At 43.6% G+C, this 18,973-nt stretch overlaps 1 protein-coding gene across 1 annotated transcript in view; it reads right to left on the bottom strand.

The window, feature by feature from the left end:
* LOC134337967 (protein FAM162B-like) overlaps positions 1-5,439 on the bottom strand; it is a 44,464-nt gene extending 39,025 nt beyond the window's left edge. Inside the window, exons 1-2 of the mRNA XM_063033420.1 lie at positions 5,112-5,439; positions 846-960 (exon numbers count right to left, since the gene is read on the bottom strand). Of these exons, the coding sequence (XP_062889490.1) occupies positions 846-960; positions 5,112-5,274 (278 nt within the window). The 5' untranslated portion in view covers positions 5,275-5,439. The remainder of the gene's footprint in view (positions 1-845; positions 961-5,111) is intronic.
* Positions 5,440-18,973: the final 13,534 nt, after the last annotated feature.

Below are 18,973 nucleotides of genomic sequence, written 5' to 3'. Positions count from 1 at the left end.
CCTCTCCCACCAACCCAATTAAATTAAGCAATCATTTGGATACCAGATGCTTAAAGGAGGTGTGAAGACTGAGTTCTGTCTACGAGAGGATACGCTGACATTGGAGCGGGTTCGGACAAAAATGATTCCGGGATCGAAAGGTTTGTCACATGAGGAGTGCTTGATGGCTCTGGGCCTCTTCTTACTGGAATTCAGAGGAATGAGGGGGGCAAGGATCTCACTGAAACCTATCGACTGTTGAAAGGCCTCGACAGAGTGGATGTTTTCTTTGGTGGGGGGAGTCTAGGAGCAGAGAATAGAGGGGTGTATCTTTAGAATGTAGATGAGGAGGAAATTCTTTAGCCTGAGAGTGGTGAGTCTGTGGAATTCATTGCCACAGGTGGTTGTGCAGGCCAAGTCATTGGGTGTACTGAAGGCAGAGGTTGATAGATTATTGATAAGACAGGGCATGAAGGGAGGAGATGAGAGGGAAGAGAGATGGGAGGGGACAGGGGCTGAGGGGGAAAATGGATCAGCCGTGATGAAATGGTGGAGCGGACTCGATAGGCAAATCGTCTAATTCTGTTCCTATGTCTTGTGGTCTAATTCCTGAAGAAAGAGCTGAAGTTGAGAGGAAGGTTGGCAATATTAAGGCCTGAAGCAGGTTGTTCACCGTTTAAGTATCTAGTTCATTATATGACAGGGTTTCTGGTATCATGCATCATACCTGTCAGTATACTGGTATGAGCCCTAAGCAATAGATGTTTCATTGCTGTTTCAGTGATGGCACGGTTAATTGTGGAAAATATTGCTAGAGATTCGGTTTCAATATTCAAAATTTTAACCATTGAAATAGAAGAACATACGAAACTACGGCAGGAATGTCCTCCTCTTTCTTGAACCGGCCAGACCAGAGAAGAATCATTCTGTCAAATTTTGAGGGTCTGTGTCCTGGAATTTCCTGGGTTGCACGAACCTCTGCTAAAGAACAAAGCATAGTGTGTAAGTGTGATATTTTCAAAGAAAACAAATGTCTCAGGCATCAGAATCAGATTTATTATCAACAACTTACATTGTGGCAGCAATGACATAAAAATCTACTTATAAAAAAAAAATGATGCCTTCCTCCTTTCCTAAACAGTAGAACAAAAAAACATTTGCAATTTTCCAGTTCTCTGGCACTATGCCAGAGTCCAATGATTTTTGAAAGATCTTTGCTATTGCATCCATAATCTCTACCACTACCTCTTACAGAACCCTAGGGTTCACAACCCTTAGGTCTTTCTGCTTACTGAGCACCTTCTCCCTTGTAATAGTAACTGCATTGACTTCTCTTCCCTCATACCCTTTCTCTTGTATTTCGTCTTTTCCCTCTTAATGACTCTTAGTTGCTCTCTGTAGGTTTTTAAAAGCTTCCCATTCCTTTGTCTTCCCACGAATTTTTGCTTTGTCGTATGCCCGCTCTTTTGCTCTTACATTAGCTCTGACTTCCCTTGTCAGCCATGGTTGTACTATTTTGCCATTTGAGTATTTCTTCATTTTTGGAATACATCTATCCTGCATTTTTTCCAGAAACTCAACCCATTGCTGCTCTGAATCACCTCAGCACTGACCTGATTCCAGAACCCATGGATTCAATTTCAAGGTCTCTACCACACGTTGTCAGTTTTACTTATTTAGTTATTTGCTTAGAAACATAGAAAATAGGTGCAGGAGTAGGCCATTCAACCCTTCGAGCCTGCACCGCTATTCATTACAATCAAGGCTGATCATCCAACTCAGAACCCTGTACCTGCCTTCTCTCTGTACCTCCCAATCCCTTTAGCAACAAGGGCCTTATCTAACCCTCTTTTAAATATAGAGAATGAACTGGCCTCAACTGTTTCCTGTGGCAGAGAATTCCACAGATTCACCACTCTCTGTGTGAAGAAGTTTTTCCTCATCTCGGTCCTAAAAGGCTTCCCCCTTATCATCAAACTGTGACCCCTTGTTCTGGACTTCCCCAACATCGGGAACAATCTTCCTGCATCTAGGCTGTCCAATCCCTTTAGAATTTTATACGTTTCAATAAGATCCCCCCTTCAATCTTCTAAATTTCAGAGAGTATAAGCCTAGTCGATCCAGTCTTTCATCATATGAAAGTCCTGCCATCCCAGGAATCAATCTGGTGAACCTTCTTTATACCCCCTCTATGGCAAGAATGTCTTTCCTCAGGTTAGGGGACCAAAACTGCTTATTTGTGTATTTGTCATCCCTGCCAGCCTCTCCTTCAAATTTACTTTGGTCAACTCCTCTTTCACACCACTATAATTTCCTTTACTCCACTGAAACTCTGCTATGTCAGCCTTTACTTTTTCCCTATCAAATTTCAAGCTGAATTCAATCATATTGTGATCACTGACTCCCAAGGGTTCTTTTACCTTAAGCTCCCTAATTGCCTCCAGTTCATTACATAACACCCAACCCAGTATAGCTGATCCCCAAGTGGACTCAATGACAAACTGCTCCAAAAAGCAATCTTGTAGACATTCAACAAACTCACTTTGGAGATCCGCTACCAACCTGATTTTCCCCAATCCATGTGAATGTTGAAATCTCCCATGACTATAACATTTCCCTTTTGACACGTCTTTTCTATTTCCTACTGTAATCTGTAGTCCATATGCCAGCTACTTTTGGGAGGTCTGTATATAACTGCCATCAGGGTCCTTTTACCCTTGCAGTTTCTTAACTCAACCCACAAGGATTCAACATCTTCTGGTCCTATGTCACATCTTTCTACTGATTTGATGCCATTCTTTATCAGCAGAGCCACACCACTCCCTCTGTCTACCTTCCTATCCCTGCGATTCAATGTGCAGGGCAACATCAACAGTCAGACCTCATCTGCAGATTCACAACCTAACTCAAGATCCAAATTAAAGGATAAAGTTGGTACTGGTTATTAAACACACTGAAATACTTTTTCTAGCAGCCTCCAATCACCTTAAGAGTTTTAAAAAGTAAATACAAGTTACTGAATTCTAATTTTTGATATGAAATGGAAATTTTAAAATCATTTGTTCCATGTCATTAATCAATTGACTATCCGCTGGCCATTAAGGTACAAGAACCTTAGGTCCCACACCAGAAGGTTCAGGGACAGTTATTACCTTTCGACCATCAGTCTCCTGAACTGTCAGGGATAACTTCACTCACCTCAGCACTGACCTGATTCCAGAACCCATGGATTCACTTTCAAGGTCTCTACAACACATGTTGTCAGTATTACTTATTTAGTTATTTGCTTATTTGTGTATTTGTCATCTTGCTGCTGACACCTTGAAGGATCTGCAACCCTGTCTGTATTATTTATTTAATTATTTATATTATAATCTTTTTTTTATATTTGCATAGTACACCTTTTGTTCTTTGGTTGCTTCTCAGTGATTAGGTGCAGTTTTTCATGGATGCGGTTATATTTCTTTGTTCTACTGTGAATGCCTCTTCGAGAATGAGTCCCAGGGTTGTATATGGTGCCTTTGATAATAAATTTACTTTAACTGCAAACTTTGAATCAATGCCTCTAGTTTACAAAATTTATTTTTACCACTACTTCATTTGATCATGATGTGCTGTGTTGTATGACATGAGCATTCATGGTCTTTCCATGACCATGATTATTCTTAGCAAATTTTTCCAAAGAAGAGGTTTGCCATTGCCTTCTTCTGGGCAGGGTCTTTACAAGACTGGTGATCCCAGTCATTATCAGTACTTTTCAGAGATTGTCTGCCTGGTGTCAGTGGTTGTATAAGTAGGACTTGTGATATGCACCAGCAGCTCAAACGACCATCCACCACCTGCTCCCATGGCTTCATGTGACCCTGATCGTGCAGGTGCTACTCCTTGCCCAAGGGTGACCTGCAGGCTGGCATAGGGTAGGAGCACCTTACACCTCCACCCTGTCATTCGACCATACACGTGCATACTGAAAAATATTATTACCACTAATATATCAGGTATTACCATTTACAGTAGTTCATAGCCAACTAAATATTCCAGTAATTTAGATGAACAAATATACAAGAATTCTTTTTAGATTAAAACCACATTTCTGTTCTTTGTGGACAGAGATGAATGCCCAGGGTGGTACAATAGCATCATTTCAAAAGCACTCGATTAAGTGCATGAAGGAACGGGTTTAGACGCCCAAGGTATGAAAATGGGACAGGTTGGGTGGGCACTCTGGTCGGCGTGGACTGGTTGGGTGGGCACCGCGGTCGGCGTGGACTGGTTGGATCGAAAGGTCTCTCATTGCCGTATTCCTCCAAGTTGTAACGTTGCTTACGTAATGGGCAGAAGATACAACATCGCCTATGGGTAACTATATTAAAGTTGCAAATTGTTTTACGAAATGCTTTTGCTGCGTGTAGTTATTTCGTAGGAGAGAGCAAGATAAGAAAACATTAAAAAAATATAACCATGTTTTGTTCTCTTTGGCCCATTTCTATATTGTAATATTCTGTCCATAAATGTAGGTTTGATAATCATTGGGCGAGGGAATAGGTTTAAAATTCGTTCCTATGCCAGTGGCGCTGGACTCTACTGTCTAAAACTACAGCACTTCTTCAGAAAATCGTTCCAACTTCGTTGATAGCGGAGTGCAGGGTATTTTCTTTCAGTGAATGCTTAACGTCTATAACAAACATTCAGATTAGTCAAGGAATTACATATTAAATTTATTCAAAATCAGTCTGTAAATGTGCCCGGACTGTATAAACAACTCTCTGGGCATTTCAACCAAGTGAAATCGGACGGTGTATCTTACTTACCCTGTCCAAATACACACCCTCCCAAACTCCGCTGCCCCGCGAAACCTTCGCCGAAACGCGTTTCACCCAACTTCAATTTTTAATCCTTTTACTTTTCCTCGAGTTGAAATTGGCTGAAATCAGCCGACGTGCAAGAGAACATTTCGTGCGCGAAGTGGAAAAACTTCGAAACTTTTAAAACATTTTGAAGGAAAAGATTTGCGTCATTTAGAACGGAGTGCTATTGTGTGGAAAAAAATGTCAGTGGACGAGAAACTAATGAGCGAAATGGAATGGATTATGCACAGATTCTCAGCAGGGTAGATATTAAACTATACTTACCCGTGCGAATTCCTCTCAGAGTCATGATCTGTAAGTTAGGCGTGCAAGTCTTTCCAAGAGTCCCCAGACTTTTAACGAGCGGAGCCTGCCTGCCTATTGTAGTCCGGTACAGCTCACACAGCGCCGAATTTATTTTCACCTGGCCTGCTAGGGCGCGAATCATCTTCACCGTCCCTCGGCTCGCACCACACACCCCACACAACCGGAGTGGACCGCATAAATAGATTCCCGGCTGCTAATCACGCATCCCACTCCCGAGTAATTAGTCTCCAGAAGAGATGCGCACCAGGTCTCGGCAGCTGGTTAGACTCATCGGAAAACATGTGCCAAGATAATTAGTAATCAATCACTGTTCTTCAACAGCGGCGACCTAATTCAGATCTGTTCAGATGCTGTCATGGTAAATAGATTTCGTGAGCTGCTGGCCGAGTACATTGTACAGAATGTTATAAAAAGGTAAGGCTACTCACAGAAAACCTTCCTTCCGTCTACCACAGAAGGCGGGAATTCCCGATAGCCACCCATTTTAATTCTGTTCCCGTTCCCATTCCGACATGTCGGTCCATGCCTCCTCTTCTGCCGCAAAGAGCCCATTCTCAGGTTGGAGGAGCAACATCTTATATTCTGTCTGGGTAGCCTCCAGCTTGATGGCACGAACTTCGATTTCTCTAACTTCCCGTAATTGCCCCCCTCCAATACTGTACACGCTTCCCCATTCTTATTTCCCTCTCTCAACTTCGTTCTCACCTGCCCATCACTTCCCTCCAGTTCTCCCCCTCCTCTTCCCTTTCTCCCATGGTCTCCTGCTCTCTCCTATCGGATTCCCTCTCCTCCAGACCTTTATCTGTGCATTAGCCGCCCCTCAATGCCAGACGGTGATTCAGTCAGTTAGAATACTCTTCACAGTACATCTGTAGCAATTTGTGTGTGTCATCGGTGACATACCAAATCTCCTCAGACTTCCTGATGAAAGATGGCCTCTAATGCAATATACTCCAAACGAAATATGTCATGCTGGAGGTGCTTGCTGCCTATCCTTACAGATTGTGGTCTTTTGGTCAGGAAGTCAAGGATCCAGTTGCAAAAAGTGGTGCTCAATCCAAAATCTGGGATTTTGAGATAAGTTTGCTTTGAATTATGGTATTGAAAATGGAGCTGTTGTCCATAAACAATAGTCTAAGTTGGTGTCTTTACTGTCCAGACGTTCCAGAGATAAAGGTAGGGCCAGGAAGATGATGATTTTCATTACAAAACAATTAACAGCATAAAATTAATTGGAAATATTATACTATTACTCAAATGAGAAGGCATAGCAAAGGTAGTAATCTCGGGATTACTGCCTGTGCCACGCAACAGTGAGAGTAGGAATGCGATGAGGTGGAGGATAAATGCGTGGCTGAGGGATTGAAGCAGGGGGCAGGGATTCAAGTTTTTGGATCATTGGGACCTCTTTTGGCACAGGCATGACCTGTACAAAAAGGACGGGTTACACTTGAATCCTAGGGGGACCAATATCCTGGCAGGGAGATTAGCGGGGGCTACTGAGGTGACTTTAAACTAGAATGGTTGGGGGGTGGGAATCAAATTAAAGAGGCTAGGCGTGAGGAGGTTAGTTCACAACAGAGGGATGGGAACCAGTGCAGAGAGACAGAGGGGTGTAAAGTGAGGGTAGAAGCAAAAAGTACTGAGGAGAAAAGTAAAAGTGGCAGGCCGACAAATCCAGGGCAAGCATTAAAAAGCGCCACTTTTCAACATAATTGTATAAGGGCTAAGAGAGTTGTAAAAGAGCGCCTGAAGGCTTTGTGTGTCAATGCAAGGAGCATTCGTAATAAGGTGGATGAATTGAAAGTGCAGATTGTTATTAATGATTATGATATAGTTGGGATCATAGAGACATGGCTCCAGGGTGACCAGGGATGGGAGCTCAACGTTCAGGGATATTCAATATTCAGGAGGGATAGACATGAAGGAATGGGAGGTGGGGTGGCGTTGCTGGTTAAAGAAGAGATTAACGCAATAGAAAGGAAGGACATAAGCCGGGAAGATGTGGAATCGATATGGGTAGAGCTGCGTAACACTAAGGGGCAGAAGACGCTGGAGGGAGTTGTGTACAGGCCACCTAACAGTAGAAGTGAGGTCGGAGATGGTATTAAACAGGAAATTAGAAATGTGTGCAATAAAGGAACAGTGGCCGTAATGGGTGACTTCAATCTACATGTAGATTGGGTGAACCAAATTGGTAAAGGTGCTGAGGAAGAGGATTTCTTGGAATGTATGCGGGATGGTTTTTTGAACCAACATGTCGAGGAACCAACTAGAGAGCAGGCTATTCTGGACTGGGTTTTGAGCAATGAGGAAGGGTTAATTAGCGATCTTGTCGTGAGAGGCCCCTTGGGTAAGAGTGACCATAATATGGTGGAATTCTTCATTAAGATGGAGAGTGACATAGTTAATTCAGAAACAAAGGTTCTGAACTTAAAGAGGGGTAACTTTGAAGGTATAGACGTGAATTAGCTATGATAAACTGGCAAATGACACTTAAAGGATTGACGGTGGATATGCAATGGCAAGCATTTAAAGGTTGCATGGATGAACTACAACAATTGTTCATCCCAGTTTGGCAAAAGAATAAATCAAGGAAGGTAGTGCACCCGTGGCTGACAAGAGAAATTTGGGATAGTATCAGTTACAAAGAAGTAGCATAAAAATTAGCCAGAGAAAGTGGCTCACCTGAGGACTGGGAGAAATTCAGAGTTCAGCAGAGGAGGACAAAGGGCTTAATTAGGAAGGGGAAAGAAGATTATGAGAGAAAACTGGGAGGGAACATAAAAACTGACTGTAAAAACTTTTATAGATATGTAAAAAGGAAAAGACTGGTAAAGACAAATGTAGGTCCCCTACAGACAGAAACAGGTGAATTGATTATGGGGAGCAAGGACATGGCAGACCAATTGAATAATTACTTTGGTTCTGTCTTCACTAAGGAGGACATAAATAATCTTCCAGAAATAGTAGGGGACAGAGGGTCCAGTGAGATGGAGGAACTGAGCGAAATACATGTTAGTAGGGAAGTGGTGTTAGGTAAATTGAAAGGATTGAAGGCAGATAAATCCCCAGGGCCAGATGGTCTGCATCCTAGAGTGCTTAAGGAAGTAGCCCAAGAAATAGTGGATGCATTAGTGATAATTTTTCAAAACTCGTTAGATTCTGGACTAGTTCCTGAGGATTGGAGGGTGGCTAATGTAACTCCACTTTTTAAAAAAGGAGGGAGAGAAAAACCGGGGAATTATAGACCGGTTAGCCTAACGTCGGTGGTGGGGAAACTGCTGGAGTCAGTTATCAAGGATGTGATAACAGCACATTTGGAAAGCGGTGAAATGATCGGACAAAGTCAGCATGGATTTGTGAAAGGAAAATCATGTCTGACGAATCTCATAGAATTTTTTGAGGATGTAACTAGTAGAGTGGATAGAGGAGAACCAGTGGATGTGGTATATTTGGATTTTCAAAAGGCTTTTGACAAGGTTCCACACAGGAGATTAGTGTGCAAACTTAAAGCACACGGTATTGGGGGTAAGGTATTGATGTGGATGGAGAATTGGTTAGCAGACAGGAAGCAAAGAGTGGGAATAAACGGGACCTTTTCAGAATGGCAGGCGGTGATTAGTGGGGTACCGCAAGGCTCAGTGCTGGGACCCCAGTTGTTTACAATATATATTAATGACTTGGATGAGAGAATTAAATGCAGCATCTCCAAGTTTGCGGATGACACGAAGCTGGGTGGCAGTGTTAGCTGTGAGGAGGATGCTAAGAGGATGCAGAGTGACTTGGATAGGTTGGGTGAGTGGGCAAATTCATGGCAGATGCAATTTAATGTGGATAAATGTGAAGTTATCCACTTTGGTGGCAAAAATAGGAAAGCAGATTATTATCTGAATGGTGGCCGATTAGGAAAAGGGGAGGTGCAACGAGACCTGGGTGTCATTATACACCAGTCATTGAAAGTGGGCATGCAGGTACAGCAGGCGGTGAAAAAGGCGAATGGTATGCTGGCATTTATAGCAAGAGGATTTGAGTACAGGAGCAGGGAGGTACTACTGCAGTTGTACAAGGCCTTGGTGAGACCACACCTGGAGTATTGTATGCAGTTTTGGTCCCCTAATCTGAGGAAAGACATCCTTGCCATAGAGGGAGTACAAAGAAGGTTCACCAGATTGATTCCTGGGATGGCAGGACTTTCATATGAAGAAAGACTGGATGAACTGGGCTTGTACTCGTTGGAATTTAGAAGATTGAGGGGGGATCTGATTGAAACGTATAAGATCCTAAAGGGATTGGACAGGCTAGATGCAGGAAGATTGTTCCCGATGTTGGGGAAGTCCAGAACGAGGGGCCACAGTTTGAGGATAGAGGGGAAGCCTTTTAGGACCGAGATTAGAAAAACTTCTTCACACAGAGTGGTGAATCTGTGGAATTCTCTGCCACAGGAAACAGTTGAGGCCAGTTCATTGGCTATATTTGAGAGGGAGTTAGATATGGCCCTTGTGGCTACGGGGATCAGGGGGTATGGAGGGAAGGCTGGGGCGGGGTTCTGAGTTGGATGATCAGCCATGATCATAATAAATGGCGGTGCAGGCTCGAAGGGCCGAATGGCCTACTCCTGCACCTATTTTCTATGTTTCTATGTTTCTATGTTTGAAATGTCAGATAAATTGTTAAATTATATGAGTGTAAGATATAGGAGCATAATTAGGCCATTCAGCCCATCGTGTCTGCTGTACCATTCAACCATGGCAGATCCATTTTCCCTCTTAGTCCCATTCTCCTGCCTTCTCCCAATAACCCTTCATGCCCCGACTAATCAAGAATCTATCAACCTCTGCTTTGAATATACTCAATGATTTGGCCTCCACAACTGTCTGTGGCAATGAGTTCCACTTGCGGTACCCCACTAGTCACTGCCTGCCATTCTGAATATGTCCTGTTTATTCCCACTCTTTGCTTCCTGTCTGCCAACCAACTCTCTATCCACATCAATACCGTACCCCCAATACTGTGTTCTTTAAGTTTGCACACTAATCTCCTGTGTGGGACCTTGTCAAAAGCCTTTTGAAAATCCAAATATACCACATCCACTGGTTCTCCCCTATCCACTCTACTAGTTACATCCTCAAAAAATTCTATGAGATTCGTCAGACATGATTTTCCTTTCACAAATCCATGCTGACTTTGTCCGATGATTTCACTGCTTTCCAAATGTGCTGTTATCACATCCTTGATAACTGACTCCAGCAGTTTCCCCACCACTGATGTTAGGCTAACCGGTCTATAATTCCCTGGTTTCTCTCTCCCTCCTTTTTTAAAAATTGGGGTTACATTAGCCACCCTCCAATCCTCAGGAACTAGTCCAGATTCTAAAGAGTTTTGAGAAATTATCACTAATGCATCCACTATTTCTTGGGCTACTTCCTTAAGCACTCTGGGATTTACAGCCTTTTTTAAACAACGGAACAACATGAGCTATCCTCCAATCCTCCGGCACTTCACCCATAGATACCGACATTTTAAATATATCTGCCAGGGCCCCTGCAATTTCAACACTAGTCTCCTTCAAGGTCTGACGGAATACCCTGTCAGGTCCTGGGGATTTATTTACTCTGATTTTCCTCAAGATAGCAAGCACCTCCTCCTCTTCAATTTGTATAGGTTCCATGACCTCGCTACTTGTTTGCCTTATTTCCATCAACACCATGCCAGTTTCCTTAGTAAATACAGACAAAAACCCAGTTAAAATCTCCTCTATTTATTTTAGTTTCATACATAGCCAACCACTCTGATCTTCAAGAGGACCAATTTTATTCCTTACTATCCTTTTGCTCTTAACATACCTGTAGAAGCTCTTTGGATTATCCTTCACCCTGACTGCCAAAGCAACCTCATGTCTTCTTTTGGCCCTTCTGATTTCTTTTGTTTTTTTTTATATACACTTTTTATACTCCTCAAGCACCTTATTTGCTCCCCATTTCCTACACATATCATACATCTCTTTTCTTTTTCTTTTAATCATCAGAGTGCCAATATCCCTTGAGAACCAAGACTCGTTATTCTTATTCACTTTGCCTTTAATCCTGACAGGAAAATACAAACTCTACACTCTCAAAATCTCTCCTTTAAAGGCCTCCCACTTACCAATCACATCCTTGCTAGAGAACAACCTGTCCCAATCCACACTTCTTAGATCCTTTCATTTCTTGTCTTTTTCCAGTTTAGAACCTCAACTGGAGGACCAGATCTATCTTTATCCATTATCAAGTTGAAACTAATGGTGTTATAATCACTGGAACCAAAGTGTTCCCCTACACACACTTCTGTCACCTGTCCTAACTCGTTTCCTAATAGGAGATCTAATATTGCATCCTCTCTAGTTGGCACCTCTATATATTGATTTAGAAAACTTTCCTGAACACATTTTACAAACTCTAACCCGTCTAGACCTTTAACAGTATGGGAATCCCAATCAATATGTGGAAAATTAAAATCCCCAACTATCACAACTTTATGTTTCCTGCAGTTGTATGCTATCTCTCTGCAGATTTGCTCCTCCAATTCTTGCTGACTATTGAGTGGTCTATAATACAACCCCATTAATGTGGTCATACCTTTCCTGTTTCTGAGCTCCACCCATATGGCCTCAGTAGACAAACCTTCTAATCTGTCCTCCCTGAGCACTGCTGTAACATTTTCCCTGATTAGCAATGCCACCTAACCCCCCCCCCCAACCCTTCATCTCTCTGCCTCTATCACATCTGAAACATCGGAACCCTGGAACATTAAGCTGCCTGTCCTGCCCCTCCTATAGCCAAGTTTCACCCCTTGAAACAATATCTGTGGGGAGTTCCAACAAGCTCTCAGTTAAGTGATTGCATTCCAAATCCCACTGGCCATGCTAATGCAACCTTGTCTACTGGTCCCCCCAATGGATCTTCCTCCTAGAACTTATTTCTGCAGGTATGGTGTTACACCTGCCCCTACAGCTGTTCACTCACCACCATTCAGGGCTTCAAACTGTCCTTCCTGGTGAGGTGACACTTCACCTGCGAGTCCGTCGGAGGTGAGGTCATCTAGTGTATCTGGTACTCTCGCCACGGCCTCCTCTACATCGGCGAGACCCGAAGAAGATGAGGGGACTGCTTTGTTGAGCACCTTTGCTCTGTCTGTCACAACAGTCAGGATCTCCTAGTGGCCACTCATTTCAATTCCGCTTTCTGTTCCCACATCGATATGTTTATCCATGGCCTCCTCCATGTTAAGGCCAAACGCAGGCTGGAGGAGCAACACCTCATTGTGAGTAGCCTCCAAAGGCATCTGTTAGTCTTGCGAGACCATGGATCTGCGCCTGGAAAGTCTTCACTCTCCAGGGCGCAGGCCTGGGCAACGTTGTGTGGAAGACCTGCAGTTGCCCATGCTGCATGTCTCCCCTCTCCACGACACCGATGTTGTCCAAGGGAAGGGCATTAGGACCCATACAGCTTGGCACCAGTGTCGTCGCAGAGCAATGTGTGATTAACTGCCTTGCTCAAGGACACAACACGTTGCCTCGGCTGGGGCTCGAACTCATGACCTTCAAATCGCTAGTCGAATGCCTTAACCACTTGGCCACATGCCTACACAGCCTCCAAGTTGACAGTATGAACATCAATTTCTTCAACTTCTGGTATCTACTCCTCCCTCCCACCTTTTTCCCATTCCCCATTCTGGTTCCTCTCACTCCTTTTCTACCCACCTGCTCATCACGTCCATCTGGTTCCCTTTGCTTTACATGGCCCACTCTCCTCTCCTATTAGATTCCTTCAGCAGGTCAACGTATTGCTGGAAATGTACATAATTCACAACCACCACCATGGAGTTGGGGTTTCACTTTAAGAGGCTTGACTGACACGATGACTTTGATACGCAAGGATTTTTACTACGTTTTTGCATTTATGTCATAAGGGGGCATTGGTGGCAGACCCAAATGCAAGACACAGACACTGAAGAACAAGGAACAGGGCTTGACTAGAGAACTGGGACAAGAACACAGACCTGGGCTAGGACTTGACTAGGAAAGTGGGACCTGAACGAGGAACTGGGAACTAGGAGCCTGGGCTTGGACTCCGAGCCAGAGACTGGACAAGGACCCAGAACCTGGGTCTTGACTCAGGCTCGGACCCTGGAACTAGGTGAGGACATGACGAGGCTTGGGTTCTTCGAGGCAAGGATATGACGAGGCTTGTGTTCGGACTCCGAGCCAGAGACTGGACAAAGACCCAGAACCTGGGTCTTGACTTGGACTCCAGAACTAGGTGAAGACGTGACGTGGTTTAGGGAGACAGGACTAGTGAGGGAACTCCGGCACATGGACACGACGAGGCACATGGACACAACGAGAACATGAAGCCTTGACTTGGTACTCAGGAACAGCCGAGCCTTGGACTTGGGATGACAGGAATGCAGAACACAGGGCCTTGGTGTTGGGGCAGACAGGAACGCAGAACAGAGCCTTGGTCGAAGGAGAGACAGGAACATGGAACACAGGGCTGGGACCCCTCCTTGGAAACAGGACATAGGGCCGGGACTCATTACACAGAATGCAGAATACGACAAGATGGTTCCCAACACAAGGCAGCAGCAGACGGTCAGAACTACCTAGCAAAGGCATGGACACAGACAGTTCCCAACACTAGGTAGCAGCAAATGGCCAGACCTACCTAGTGAAGTATGGACACAGTTCAAAGCAACAATAGACAGTTCCTTATCTTACAGGTGAGGCAAGACTTCAGACAAGGCAGCAGAAGACAGGGGAACAGAAGGGATTCAGACAGGGGACATGGACAGGACGATCCAGCAACCCAATGCTTCTTCTCCTTGTCTGTTTTATGGCGGTTGGCAACCAGTTTTTCAGTGCATTACCGCCACCTGCTAGACTTCTGGTGTTCCAACCAAATATGTCCTGGGGTTCTCTACTTTAGACAATCTAGTTCAGCCTGCAGTTGTCTATTAGCATCACTCTGTAGTTGCAATTCCTTGTGAATGCTTAATGAGCTCATTAGATAATGCCGCAAACTGCTATCCTTCCCTAACTTCGTCACGTGTTTTTGTGTAGTTGCATTACCTCAATTACATTGATTTCATCTACGTCACTTGTAAAATTAAAATTGTCTTGTTAAAGAATAGCAATCATCACACGTTATACGTTTAAAATTGCTGTTTTTCCAAGTCTATCTGCTTTTTCAGGTTTTCCTTTTAGAAACATAGAAACATAGAAAATAGGTGCAGGAGTAGGCCATTCGGCCCTTCGAGCCTGCACCGCCATTTATTATGATCATGGCTGATCATCCAACTCAGAACCCAGCCTTCCCTCCATACCCCGTGACCCCTGTAGCCACAAGGGCCATATCTAACTTCCTTTTAAACATAGCTAATGAACTGGCCTCAACAGTTTGCTGTGGCAGAGAATTCCACAGATTCACCACTCTCTGTGTGAAGAAGTTTTTCCTAACCTCGGTCCTAAAAGGCTTCCCCTCTATCCTCAAACTGTGACCCCTCGTTCTAGACCTCCCCAACATCGGGAACAATCTTCCCGCATCTAGCCTGTCCAATCCCTTTAGGATCTTATACGTTTCAATCAGATCCCCCCTCAATCTTCTAAATTCCAACGAGTACAAGCCCAGTTCATCCAGTCTTTCTTCATATGAAAGACCTGCCATCCCAGGAATCAATCTGGTGAACCTTCTTTGTACTCCCTCTATGGCAAGGATGTCTTTCCTCAGATTAGGGGACCAAAACTGCACACAATACTCCAGGTGTGGTCTCACCAAGGCCTTGTACAACTGCAGTAGTACCTCCCTGCTCCTGTACTCGAATCCTCTCGCTATAAATGCCAGCATACCGTTCGCCTTTTTCACCGCCTGCTGTACCTGCATGCCCACTTTCAATGACTGGTGTATAATGACACCCAGGTCTCGTTGCACCTCCCCTTTTCCTAATCGGCCACCATTCAGATAATAATCTGTTTTCCTATTTTTGCCACCAAAGTGGATAACTTCACATTTATCCACATTAAATTGCATCTGCCATGAGTTTGCCCACTCACCCAACCTATCCAAGTCACCCTGCATCCTCTTAGCATCCTCCTCACTGCTAACACTGCCACCCAGCTTCGTGTCATCCGCAAACTTGGAGATGCTGCATTTAATTCCCTCATCCAAGTCATTAATATATATTGTAAACAACTGGGGTCCCAGCACTGAGCCTTGCGGTACCCCACTAGTCACCGCCTGCCATTCTGAAAAGGTCCCGTTTATTCCCACTCTTTGCTTCCTGTCTGCTAACCAATTCTCCACCCACACCAATACCTTACCCCCAATACCATGTGCTTTAAGTTTGCACACTAATCTCCTGTGTGGGACCTTGTCAAAAGCCTTTTGAAAATCCAAATATACCACATCCACTGGTTCTCCCCTATCCACTCTACTAGTTACATCCTCAAAAAATTCTATGAGATTCGTCAGACATGATTTTCCTTTCACAAATCCATGCTGACTTTGTCCGATCATTTCACCGCTTTCCAAATGTGCTGTTATCACATCCTTGATAACTGACTCCAGCAGTTTCCCCACCACCGACGTTAGGCTAACCGGCCTATAATTCCCCGGTTTCTCTCTCCCTCCTTTTTTAAAAAGTGGGGTTACATTAGCCACCCTCCAATCCTCAGGAACTAGTCCAGAATCTAACGAGTTTTGAAAAATTATCACTAATGCATCCACTATTTCTTGGGCCACTTCCTTAAGCACTCTGGGATGCAGACCATCTGGCCCTGGGGATTTATCTGCCTTCAATCCCTTCAATTTACCTAACACCACTTCCCTACTAACATGTATTTCGCTCAGTTCCTCCATCTCACTGGACCCTCTGTCCCTTACTATTTCTGGAAGATTATTTATGTCCTCCTTAGTGAAGACAGAACCAAAGTAATTATTCAATTGGTCTGCCATGTCCTTGCTCCCCATAATCAATTCACCTGTTTCTGTTTGCAGGGGACCTACATTTGTCTTTATCAGTCTTTTCCTTTTTACATATCTATAAAAGCTTTTACAGTCCGTTTTTATGTTCTCTGCCAGTTTTCTCTCATAATCTTTTTTCCCCTTCCTAATTAAGCCCTTTGTCCTCCTCTGCTGAACTCTGAATTTCTCCCAGTCCTCAGGTGAGCCACTTTCTCTGGCTAATTTGTATGCTACTTCTTTGGAATTGATACTATCCCTAATTTCTCTTGTCAGCCACGGGTGCACTACACATCTTTTATTGAATGGTAGCCTGCAGTTGTTTACCGAGACCTCGGAGTTCTTCTTCATTTGCTTCCATGTTTTCATTTTATAATCTGAATGTAGATAATTCACTTTGCAACAAATTCTTTTTTTCTTTTGTATCCTTGTAATAATTTCCTCCATTTTCCAATCTCTTTCCAACTCACCGTTGTTCTTGTCAGATACTTCTATTTGTTGTTGGAGTTCTGCACATTTACCCTGGGCTTCAACCATAAAATCTGAGGATTTTCCTTAAGTTCTGAAACAGTTCTTAAATTCTTGACCATTTGCGATAAATATACTGCCATTAAGATTCCATCTCCCCTGCCTGTGAACTGTTGGATCCTCTATTCAGTGTTTCTTTGACTTCTTCCCACCTAATCCCTTTAATACCAGGATACTTTTCCGCAGACTTGACAATAATTTTAATTTTCTCAGTTCTTTTGCTTGATTGTGCTGAACAATTAATTGCATCCACCATAAAAAGCACAAAATCCTTTCTACTCATTAATAGTGTATCCTTATTTTTCATATTACAGCCCTCACAATTCACCAGTTTATTATTCCCTGTATTTGTTTGCTTGACAGCCTTTTTAAAAAAATTCTTTCACTGCCTCTGCATAACTGATTCCTTGAGTTACTTTTATATATTGTATCACAGCCATCTTCTTGCTATAAATGCACCCTCGATAAGCTGCGTTGTGTTCCTCGCCACAATTGCAGCATTTCAGCCTAGCTCCCGCTTCACATTTCCCATATTCGTGTTGTCCAGCACACATCCCACATCTTTGTTTTCCTCTGCAGACCGCCACAATGTGCCCAAATTTCTGACATTTATAGCATCTTAAAGGCAGTGGTATATATATATGCTAACCACATATACCCTAAGAAAACATTAGTCAGCAATCTCTCCTCATCAAAGTTAATCATTACCAATAAACTATCACAATTTTTCCCATTTCTTGTAACTTTCAAACTTTTGGCCTCAATAATTTTTGCTCCTTTTATGTTCTGTTTAATCTCATCCATAGTAACTTGGGGTATCCCCGAAATAACTCCTCCAGTCCACTTTCTATTGTTGGGTATTGAGCATTGTACTTCTTTCCCATCTATCTTACATAATCTTATCACTTTGCCTTGCTGAGCACTATCCCGACAAATCACTAATAGCGATCCATTTCGTAAAACCTTTTCTCCTTTAATCTCGCCTATAATTTTGTTGAGCATCTTCACCAAACAAATCAGGTTCTAATCACCAAAAGATGCCCCATCTTCACTTAGTTTTATAATTGCTTTAATCTCATCTTCTTTCCATTGTTTTGCTGTCCTGTTTCGATCATCCACTGACTCCTCAGAGTTTGATATCCCATACCTCTGCTTTCTTTCCTTCCTCTTTCCATTCCATTCCTCTTTCCTGCCGACCTCCATCTCTAGTTCACTTCCACTCTCACCAAAAACTTCCTTCAACAGCTTGGTTCTTTCCTTGATGTTCTTTCTCACCACCATTTTCCAGTCACAACTCAGCTCTATGCTAACCTTCCCCCTCCACAACCCAAGGCTGCACCCTGAAGCTATTTATGAAGCCAGCCCAAACGAGAATCAGCTTCCTCAACAGAAACTGGGGAAAACCAGAAAACCTGGAATAAGGAGCATGGACCAGACCGTGAACCGGAATGCGGATTTCACGGACTGGACCATGACAGTTTAGGTTTTGGAGTTGAATAAAATGTGATACAAATTTCATAAAACATAGAATGCTTCACATCATTTTATTTGTGAAAACCTACATTGGAGACCCTGATGCTCTGGGGCCGTTCCAGAGTTGATGAACATGTTGGCTTTGAAACAGCCAGAGTTTTGGGAGCAAAATGGCATTGCTTGGTTTGTACCAGCTGAAGCCCACTTCACTCTGCGAGGAATCACCGGCGACGACACCAAATTCAGTGACGTGGTAACGTCGCTCAGCAGTTCCACGGCTGTGAGAGTGGTGAGTCTGCCTGAACACCCGCCTGATCATGATAGATACTGATCACTGAAAGCTCACCTCTTACAGACTCTTGAAGATGCAATTGCATTTCCACAGAATCTCCATTGGGTGTGAAACCCCTCCCATCAAAAGTTGCTGCTATTATGGATTTCCCACCACCCCGCACTACTAAAACACTGCAGGAGTTTATAGGCATGGTGAATTTCTATCACCACTTCATTCCGCGAGCTGCTGAACTTATGCCCATATCGTGTGCTTAAAGGCAATTTCAATTCGTTTTCACCTATTCCTACCTCCCGTTATGGCATACAGCATTCTTGGGTTCCTGTTGACCTACATTCTGTCGCGTTTATTTTTGTCTGCCATGATGCACACCAGCATCCCCTTAGGCCCACTTACAATGGTCTGTTCCACATTTTGAAATGGAGAGAAAAGACTTTGATCATAGAAAAGAGGGGTAGGTAAGATAAGGCATCTGTTAGTCTTGACAGACCGTGGATCTGTGCCTGGAAAGTCTTCACTCTCCAGGGCGC

Source organism: Mobula hypostoma, chromosome 2 (assembly GCF_963921235.1).
Source record: "Mobula hypostoma chromosome 2, sMobHyp1.1, whole genome shotgun sequence".
Classification (NCBI taxonomy): domain Eukaryota; kingdom Metazoa; phylum Chordata; class Chondrichthyes; order Myliobatiformes; family Myliobatidae; genus Mobula; species Mobula hypostoma.
This window is presented reverse-complemented; position numbering and strand designations above follow the sequence as displayed.